This window comes from Antedon mediterranea, chromosome 7 (assembly GCF_964355755.1).
Source record: "Antedon mediterranea chromosome 7, ecAntMedi1.1, whole genome shotgun sequence".
Classification (NCBI taxonomy): Eukaryota; Metazoa; Echinodermata; class Crinoidea; order Comatulida; family Antedonidae; genus Antedon; species Antedon mediterranea.
This window is the reverse complement of record NC_092676.1, coordinates 9,489,050-9,500,343: the sequence shown is the minus strand read 5'-3', so window position 1 is coordinate 9,500,343 and position 11,294 is coordinate 9,489,050. Positions and strand designations below refer to the sequence as shown.

Below are 11,294 nucleotides of genomic sequence, written 5' to 3'. Positions count from 1 at the left end.
TATACTGTTCAAAAGATATGTATTTTTTTAACAATGTACCTTATAAATAAGAGAAATATATAAATGTGCATATATACATATATTATTATATTTATAGAACTATAATAAAAGTGTGACGAACCCACACAAGATAAAAAAAAGAGTAAAAAAACAGTAGACTAAGTTAGTCATGAATATGTTGTGACGTGTGGTCTTTTGCATGACGCACAGTGACTTAATTTACATATTTTTGGATATGTTTAAATAAGACGAGATATAAAAGAGTGGTTAGTTCATTGTAGGGCCATTGTATGCAACAGTCAAAGAAAATTATCGTTTATATAGTTTAAGCATGCCAACTAATATTAAAATTTATATAGCACACATTTCTATAAAAAGTTCATAATCACATACCAGTTATGGTGGTGGAACAAATATTCTCGAATAAGGACTATACCATTAGGCCTCCTAGTGTTCACAGTTATAACCCGTGTGCATTTTAAATGACCCAGTTCATCATGGTGAACTGGTTCACAAAATAGCCCCTGTATCAGATACCACCTGATAGGACAGTGATGTATTTGCTATTGGCAATCTATGGCTGCATGTGCCTAAAGACATACACTAAAAATAAAATAAATGTCTTTAAATATTTATATAATATATAACTTATTCCTTCAAATGTTTAATATAACTTGTTAAATTGGTCCAGATTATTGGTCCATACAGTAGTGTAACGCTCTTTCTACACCATAAATCTTTATGTGACAAAAATGTGTCCAAATATGGTAGTGATATGACATCACCATGTCCATATGTGGGCACATTTTTTGTCAAATAAAGTTTGATCGTGTAGACAGAGCTTAACAGAATACAACAGTATTTTCGATGATAAAGCCTGCAGTGTATTTTTTAAAAGTACTGTCTTGCATTGGTATCATGAAGCTGCATTGAAGTGTGTGTGAAGTGGAGGTGATTTGACATGTCAATACTGGCACTATGCTACCTATGATTCAAACCCATTCGGATGTTCTCTTATAGTAATAATACTCCATCTTTTGCCACAAATTAAATATTTTCGAATCATTCATAATAGTTTTCCTCCTGCTTACTGTTAGGTCTATGTTAGGTTCTGTCATTACTCCATTTGATGTATTTAAAGTTATTATTGTTCATAACAAATACGAAAACCATAGTTAAAAACAACATATTGTTATAAAAAGAACCTTGATTTATGTTAACCTTTTTACAAAATGTTCGTTGGTGAACTTCCTTTAAAGACGACCCTTTACATTTGACGCATAACGAAGAACGAAAATAAAAGAGCAAATAACTGAAATATAAAAGGAGCATAATATAATTATCTGTACTAAACACGTTTAATAAATCACCGGATACTATTGTAAATGTAATTGTAATATTTGTGATAATTCCAATATTTCTTGTACTTTTTATAGGATTAAAATCATCAAAATTAATTCTCGTTTGGCGGTATCGTGTATAGTGACAATAAAGAGTATGCGGTATCGTATCTGCTGGCGAAAAACACAACCGTAGCTATTTATAGTGTCAAGAGACTCTAAGAACACTTCTGCATCTCTCACTTAGACAGGTTGTAATTGGATGTCGCAAGTCATCTAAAAAGTGCATGCTGCTTATTGTCGCTAGATACGAAATGAAACTGTACGTCTAACATGTGTGGAATTAAATAACAACAATATCGAATTTATGCGAAATAAATCCTATATTACAAAAGTAATGTAAGTGTGTAAGTTTTTACGTTTAATATTTTAATTCTTACCTGCATACCAGTAATTCCAACGACAGATCCAGAAACTAATGAACAAAAAAATGAAATCTGCCGTAAGGCCGGATCATAACAGCCCTACAACAAAATACTGTGTTAATAGATTAGAAACTTCAGATTGGGGTAATTAAAGCATGTGAAGAAACAGAAAATTATATTATATTATGTTATTTATTATTTTATAAGCGAAATCATTATTTAAGTGTATTAATTTATTAATTACAAACTTGCAAATACAAAATATTTATAATTATTGTTTTTGGACATTTGTGTGTGCAATGTATGTAAATGTATATAATATACAGTGTTTGCCTATGAAATTATATACTTATGAAAACCACATTGTCGAATTTTTGCAGCAAAAACTTTCGTGAAATAACAAACATTATAATGCACATAAATTACTCAAGTCGTTTTAGGCAATTTTGAGAATAGCAAAAGTTTGATACATATTTTGTAAAAAGCATATTCTTACATTGAAATAAACATGTTCAAATCCACCAAAATTACCCTGACAACTTTTCAGATCCACTATTGCGTCATCGTTCTTCATACAGCACGTTGCTGGAACCTTAACTCGTTTAACAATCGGCTGTTCTCGATACCAATTTGAAGAACGGAATATAATACCGTTAGTACTGTTTGTTTTAACGCCACAACAGTTATGCTACGAAGATGAGAAAGAATTTCCTTTATATTTCATTTGGTATAATATTGAAAGTTTACTTAACAAGTAGATGTAAATAATAATAATAAGAAAACAAAAAACAGGAAAAAAATCTATTATAGTGTAGGCTTTATTAATGATCTGCCTTCTGGTTTTCCTCGATTGGGATACTAAGAATGTTAATGGGAGTGAAAATATGCGTATACTCTTGGATCAGTGTTTGTGATGCATCTCTTTGCAGGCTATTGTTGCTCTTATTAAAGTCTGTATTTCATATTACTTCTACTGAAATCACGGAACGGCATCAGAAGTAGAAAAGAAACACTTAAATCGTAGTGTATGTATCGGCCTACTGGCAAGATTTAACATGTTAGAGATATCACTGTTAACAACTACTAGTTCAATATATTTTCCAACATGCTTACTGTATCTTGAAGATTGTTCCAGGCAGCTGTAATTGGATCCTGTGCATCCTCGTTTCCTCCGGGCCCAAATTCTCTCTTCAGTGTATTCAACATCTGAAACTCTAACTCATTTTCCGACTAATGAAAACAAAAACATATATGTCTAAAGAGTGTTATAGAGAATTTTTAAAGGAACCAATCCCGAAAATTATTATGATAGCATTCTGAATCTTGGCACAGTTATTAGTTGATGTATCAAAAATATAGAATGGAAGGATTGCCCAAACATAGGCATCCATGGTGTCATTGGAAAGAGAATCACCTATCATTTTATTCCATTACATGGCACCTATATACAAAAAGTCATAGTTACACAGTAGATTGATTTGACACTTCATTCAACTGGTTGTAACTTGTTAGGATATAACAGTGATATCAGCATTTACCCGGTTTTCGTTGTGCATTTACCTGCTTGATATATTTTTGCTTACCGCATCTTTACGTATTCATGTTTGGTGACTATGTTGTTTCTAACATGGTTTCTGCCTTTGATTGTGGCTATTATTATTGTTGTTATTGATACACATAACGTGAATCAATCAAATTAAATTATAATTTTAAATTGTTGCTCACTTCAGAGTTTAGTTTGACATGTTTCACGTTCCAAAATTTAAAGTTTTAGATATTAATGCACCAACATCTGTGACAAGTGTATAGTTTGATTAATTATTCTACTATCACATAATTTGTATTGTAATAACTAAAATCAAAATAATAAAGAGATGTTAGACGGTAAAAACCTTCTTCACCTTTTCTTTTTTTTATGTCAACAGATAGAGAATGGTAAAGTGACTAAAAACTGATCTCTATGGCAATATGATTTTGGGTTAATTCGATAAAAATTGATTTTGTTGGGAACCCTTTAAAAATTGTTCAAAGTTTACTGTAGGTCTAATAAAATATGACTTAAGGCCAATGGCAACTTTCATCTATGGAAGGATTATTAGGTCATCCTGAATATTTTGCACAGTATTTTGTAGTTTCGAAATCAAAAAGCAAATGCGTGTCAGTAATTCGTAATTAGACCAAAATTCACATTAAGATTTTTAATAGACATTTTTGTACCCAGTTTGACAAACTTAAGCATAATACACATGATTTTGAACAGTACATTTATGCCATACCGTTAAACCTCTTTAAAGAAATCAATGCGCTTCTTCTTCCGGTTGGCTTCGAGATACCAAATGTTTTAAGTATTGATCAAAATGCCCCTTTGATAAGAAGCCCATACTATCTTGAAGAAACTCAGTGGGCTTGATTTCAAAGGGGGCTTCCATTTGAGATGTGCTTCTTTTCAAATTTAATTATAGGAGGCTTCTTTGTCGCGATTTTATGGTATATTATTTTTTAAAAAGGAAAATGTTACGGCTAATGTACAATGTTGAAACAGATTCAGAATTTAATTTGCTGCAATGATACAATAGTGATTTTACATTTCTGTATCATATTTTCATATTTTGATGGAAAATAATAACAATAAAATTCCTGTAAGGTAAAGCAGTGGACTGTTATGGTATGTTCATACTGTACTCTTTTTCCAATAACACCCTATGATTATTAAGCTGTGAGTGGTCTAATACCGTAAATCTTCTAATTGTAACGCTGGGTTATTATTCTTTGATTGTTTTTAGGGTGGATTACTATTAGAAGGGTTTACTATTAGATTAGTGGGTTACTATTACTAATCTTGAATAAGGCACCTGAAAATAGTAACCCACCCCAAACTTTTCCGGTCAGCAACTCATAGCAAAATAATAAAACAGTACGAATAAACAAATTTGGTTGAACTGTAACTTTATATTATAAACTCAAAAATACTCAATCCTTCCCCACTCCCGCCGAGCGAGATCAACATGAATTATCTCATTATTTTCAAAATACGTCTGCATCATAAGTTTTTTTTTACTCTAATAGTGGGTTACTATTAGAGTAGTGGGTTATTATTATAGATTAACTTATAAGGTGGGTTACTATTAGAAGGGGAGGGGGGGGGGGGGGTTACTATTAGAGTGTGGGTTTCTATATTAGACGATTTACGGTAAGTATTTTAAAAGTTTCCTAAAGAATAAAACATTTTTTATAAACCTACTTATGACCTATAATGCATTTATAATTTAATTTAACAATTATGACAAATGACAAATGAAGTTGGACAGATATTGTTAAAACTGTATTCAGACTTTTTTTTAAAGCTATCCAACGATATCAAACAGTATGGTATTTGGTCAAATTAGTTGTTTACCTTAGGACTTGTATTGGTCACGTGACTTTTTTTTATTGCTAAATAACTGTGTAACTATGACTTTTTGTAAATGGGTATAATGGAATAAAATGATGAGTATTAATTTATCTTTCCAATGACCATGGGTGACCATGTTTAGTGTGGATTGTTTTCGGTCATTTTGAAACCCAAAATGGCCGCTTTCACCTGACCAAATTGTGGGCAACCCTTTTAGAATGTTATCACAATTTGAAGGATTTGCCTTAAATAAGCACCACAACACGCCTATAGGCCTACTATTAGGAGAGAAAAAGAATGTTACAAGTATAGAGTAGAGTATAAACAAATGTGTGCACGTTTAAAAAAAAATGTTTATAAAGATGCAATTAAGTAGTTAACGTTGTGACACCAGTTGCAGAATCGACATTGAAAAGAATCGACTAGACATTTAAGATTCAACATTCAAGAAATGTTATTGGTCGAATTCAATTGGAAACTAATTTTGCTTGGCAATAAGGACACTCAATGAATAAAAAAATAATATATATCAAATTTGAAAAAAAAAATGATATAATGCAATATTACAATACATAGGCCAATATAAAATAATATTGAAAAATCAAATTGTGCAAAAACGCCATGGATCAATCTTAAAATACTATTAAAACGATTAAAAATGATTAAAATTCAAAATTAAAATTACAGAATCTAAGAATTATACATTATGAAAAGACTAGTTATATATAGATTGTTTTTTGGTGGTCATGATTTAATGCCAGATCTATATAAAACAATGCACAATAGTTTACTCAGATAACAAATTAATATGAAGTTTGAAATCTTGAGAAGCAATCTTTAAGAGATACGATATTGATCATAATCAGGATATTATTTTATTGATTGTTTTGTCCTGAACTTTATCATTTAATCGAAGATTGAAGAACCATTTTTATGGAGATAACTTCTTATTCTTTTATTAATTCCCATTGCTATGTACTTGTTTGGAGGTTAAGCAAATGAATATTGATTTGATTTTGATTTTTAACCATTTGTAATATCCTGTAGTTGTTTTAACTGTAAATGTAGACATTTACATTCTTTTTTTAGTGTGGTTTCTGGTACGTTGCTCTATAGTTATTTACAATGTTAGGCCTGTAAACTGAAGTAAGACAAACTTACCCGTGTGTAAATTGCAATTGAAAATACACCAGCTATAAACACCATGCCGAAGACCACAATTAACATTACGATGTACTGTAAAAAAAATACGTAAAGACAAATGTTCTCATGGCATAAATTAGGACATATTGGGAACACTTGGACCTGACATAGATAAATAAGTTGTCGGTTTTCTGTTTGGTTCAGTGGTATTAGGAATTACTAGACTTACTTTAAATTGAATATTCTTTTGAGGTTAGGTTATGGTGTGGTTAGTGTAGTGCAACAGTTAATAAAAGTGTTATACAAGTTTCATGAATTTGACAATAAAGTTTATAGAATTGAATTGAATATACAATAATATGAATGTATGATGTTAATGTATAGCATAACCTAAACGTCGTTATCAATGCGCAACACACACTGTTTGAAAGCGGTTCTGGTTAAATTCACCATTCCTCTCGGGCCTAAAGCATATAATATGCATATGTGTATCTTATCCAAAATAAATCAAGTTGTTTTGCGGTGCGTGATACCCAACCTCACCGAGCCACTTTTGATATTTTAGTTAAGCACGTGTGAACTTACGGCAATAATGAAGCATTTGTTTTCTTCTTTGACCCCTAAACTTCCAATGAAAGCAGTGGCAGTGACTGTGCAGCCAGCAAGAACAATGATGACTGCTCCAAGTCTATACAATTGAGTATCTATGATAAGGGCAAGATCTAGACTGAGTGTATGACGTAACACCCTAGCAGCAATTATCACAGCGCCTATGCCTGAAAGCTTAGAAATTAAAATGTATTGTTTTAGTGTTATAGAACATTTTAAAACGTTCACTTATCGGATTGGACTGGGCCTACTGTAGAATCTATTCATTTAGGGGACATTTTGGTGACCCAACTAAGTGTCCCATTTAAAATAGGTTGGCCATAACTGTTACATTCCCCCTTGAAATTCTTTTGAATATAGGTTTTAGACCTACTGTTGAGGCGTCTGAGAATGGAGATAAGAGTTGAAAACATTGCCTCTTTTATGTTCATTTCCTCTTTGAATTGAGGCTGATTGTGTAGCATTACCACCCTCGATTCGCGAGAAGGTGATATGATGTCCTCTCTTTACTATGTTTAATTATCCATGCTCTAGACCTAATTATTGTACTCACCCCAAATAAAAAGTTAAACACATACAGAAATCCTTTACATGTGTCTGCCGCACACGATCGAACCTTTACCGTATTGACGGCTGGTGTGTTGCTTGAAGCTTTATCTTTAATTTCCATCTTTTTTCCAATATTACGTTAGGCCTATTTTTCAGTACGTACACACTTGTCGTGGATGAGACGCAGAAGCATTACCACGGCAGACTATAAAACACCATTTGTTGTCCCAGCTTTTTATATTACTCTATTGCTGTAAAATATAATTAGTATTTTTGCTAAAGGAAATCCTAATTGATTTCACTATCTAGTTGCATGACTCATAGATAGTCTGACAAACGACAAACTGATTAATCACGGTTTCCCCTTCCCTCCAATAAGCTGTTGCGGTTGCATGTTTTTAGACCTACAAACGCATGTGACATAATTAGCCCTGTTTTATAATGTATGCCTATTTAATATTACCTTTAAGTGAAATAAGGAGGCAAAGTGTATTACTCGTATATGCTCTCTCATATTTTTTATATGTGATGCGTTGGGCTTCAAACAATGTGGTAAGGTAACGAATTCCATGTGATGATACGTATATCAAAGCAAGAACTCTATTAAAGATATTTAACCGAGATTCCCACAACTTGTAACTCTTACAAAATTCCCGGGAGAATTTTGGAAAGTAAAACAATCAGAAAAAAAAAAACATTTAGAGACCATGACATTTAAAACTCTGTCTACAATATCAAACTAGTATTGTAGTGATATGTCCAAATATGGTAGTGATATGACATCATCATGTCCATATATGGGCACATCACATTTTTTTTGTCACATAAAGTTTGATAGTGTATACAAAGCTTTAGTTTCAATCATGTCAACTCTACACTACATCAGTACTTCGTCTATCTTCGAGTGACGTAGACCCAACTTACTAGAATAGTAGAGTAGAAATAAGGTTTCACCTCAAAAAATTGCAACAAAAGGTTTTTCAACGGATTTTGGTAGTATTAGGTGTACTAAATAACAGAAAAAAAGTCTCAAGAATTTCGACCACCGGAAAGTGTTTTTTTTTTCAAGATGGCCGCCAAAATAGATAAAAAGTTAAAATGTCCATACCTCCTAAACTACTTGGTCTATTGATATAATTTTGGTACCAATATACTCAGAACATACATATTTATATTCGCTATAATAGAACATTTTGGCCAAAAATGACTGGAAATACCATTTCTGACAATTTGACCTTTGACCTTGATAAGTTATATCTTGGTAACAACTGACCGTAGGGAAACAAATGATGGCCCAAATTGTTCAGAATGTACATATTTACATTTATTGTAATGAGACAGTTTGTCAAAAAATGGTTGGAAGTAAAGGCTATTGACCTTTAAATTTATCTATGTAGAATTTCCATATCTCGGCAACTATGTGTGCTAGAGATTTAAAATTGGGCTCTAAATACCGAGAATATACTTATTTATATTTACTCTAATGATACATTGACAAAAAATGACCAGAAACGACATGTTTGACCATTGACCTTGATATGCTATATTTCGATAATGACTGACTGAGATACACCATTTATGGCTCAATTTGTTCAGAATATAATTATTTTTATTTCGTATAATGGTCTACTTATGAAATAGAGAGCTTTCCTGGGAATCAAATAACTGTAATATTTATAAAGACTTTCAGAATATGAGTTCAAGTTCAAATTGTTCAGAACATACTGTATACAATCTTAATAATAATAGTAAATAAAAAACCGAAAAGTAAAACAAATATAATAATAACTTTTAAAATTTCTAATTACGGTATAACAGCAATTGATTAGATATTGTGCATGTATTTAGTACGGCATCTTAAACAACTGTTCCAACTTCGTCTTCATCATCGTCATCAATCTTTCTATCTACGTTGTCCCATTCTTCTAGTTGACACACTCCACAAACTGAAGTACATGCCAATCCATAGCGTCTACAACTGCAACATATATCCAGTAGTTACAACGGATGATTTTCAAAGTTCTTCTGGAGCAGCAGTTTCCATCGTCATTATTGGCACAAATGTTTTATTACAAACTTTCCATCCCCACTTGGTAGCATCCATGGTATTATCTTTCTATAGCCATTGCATGATTTGACTGTGACATTCTGTAGCAGATGAGTTGAGTTGTTGAGGCTAGGTTTGATAAATTATTTACCGTGAACAACTTTTTTATTAAACAGCTTTCATCTGTAGCTATTCAGGGAATCCAGTGACTTGGCTCCAAAAAGAATAGACATGTCCTTCAGTCCAAACTCCTCGATAGTTTAAAGTTTCTGATGCGGTTGAGTGAAAATATCGGCACACATGTCATATTCCAAAAATATTTTGGTACCAAAATCATATCAATAGACCAAGTAATTTAGGAGGTATGGACATTTTAACTTTTTATCTATTTTGGCGGCCATCTTGAAAAAAAACACTTTCCGGTGGTCGAAATTCTTGAGACTTTTTTTCTGTTATTTAGTACACCCAATACTACCAAAATCCGTTGAAAAACCTTTTATTGCAATTTTTTTTTAGTTTGGCCCCTTTTTTCATTAGTTCTACTCTACTAGAAAGGGATCTCGCATAAAAAGCCGTTCCTGTGCAGAAAGATCTAATATTAATTAATTAGTACAGTTTACATTAGTAATTAATTCGTTTTTAGTACATTTTGATTTGATTGAATAGTATTATTAGATATTATTCATACCTATTTATGTTCATACCCCGGGGTTTCATACATATAACACCGATAACAAAGCATGTTGATTATTTTAATAAAGAAACATTTTAATATATTGGGCGCAAACTGAATAATTGATCTGGCAACGTATTTTGAAGATGGCCGCGAACATTAAAAGTTCTGGTTGATGATTTACGCTTCACGTATTGACCCCTTGGGCCTTTATTCATAATTTCCAATTGTGTTGCTATAGAAACTTATTATGAGTTTTAATTTAAAACAGTAAGCAAGTCATCAGATAAAAAGAATGCACGATATTTGGTAGGAAAACTGAAAAACATTGATCCAAGTTTGCAAGCCTATTTTATGCTATCGGCCTGTTGTTTGTGACCAGGGCAGCTTCCGCCAGACCATTCGCCGGAATTGGGCCTAGGTACTGGGGATAAGATAGGAAAGACTAGTGATAAAAATGATGTGCTGTTTATGCCACGTTGTGTTCCTGTTGTTGGTAGGCAGACATATCCAATGTGGAAAGGCGTAGTGTCTGGTTTAGGCTTAATTCGAAAATGGAAATTTCCTAAAACTTTAAATTACTGTAATGTTTTTACCCATAGAAATGTTGCCAGAATCAGTGAAGGAGTTTAAAATAGGAGATAAACAGTTATTGCAATGGCTGTGTGACTTTTTAAAAATATTTTTTTCTGAGATGAATGTTAATTTTGCCACTAACTATCTATAATTTATCACAAGTAAAGTTTAAAACAAGATGTTACAGTCAAAAAACAGATTCTGGTTTCTGATTTGTACTCCAGTCTTCATTCATCATTTAACATCCCAAGATCAAATTATATTCTAGCCCTGACCTGGACTGATCTGTATCCAACAGAAGAGTTGAATTTTGTGCTCGAGGAGGCCTCGTACAGCTGTAGATGTGCAGTGTTTGGGTTTGGCAGGTATGAGCCTAAGTCATACGTAAGCACACCAGATGGTGACAATGCCAATAAAGCAATTACGGATGAAAACAAGTTAGCATTGGATGGTCAACTTTTATGGAAACTTATACGGGTAAAGTAGTATATTTACCGGTATCGCTTGGCTTAAAAAACTTTTGTTTTTATTTATGTTGCTA

General features: G+C 32.3%; 1 protein-coding gene across 1 annotated transcript; it reads right to left on the bottom strand.

Moving 5' to 3' along the window:
- LOC140054740 (CD151 antigen-like) lies at nucleotides 1-7,695 on the bottom strand. The gene is made up of 7 exons (XM_072099815.1): nucleotides 7,462-7,695; nucleotides 6,885-7,082; nucleotides 6,318-6,392; nucleotides 2,879-2,995; nucleotides 2,262-2,453; nucleotides 1,781-1,864; nucleotides 1-1,312 (listed from the first exon to the last, which is right to left on the bottom strand). The coding sequence occupies exons 1-7, from the start codon at nucleotides 7,576-7,578 to the stop codon at nucleotides 1,268-1,270; spliced, it is 828 nt and encodes a 275-aa protein (XP_071955916.1). The 5' UTR covers nucleotides 7,579-7,695; the 3' UTR covers nucleotides 1-1,267.
- Between the last annotated feature and the right edge of the window lie 3,599 nt (nucleotides 7,696-11,294).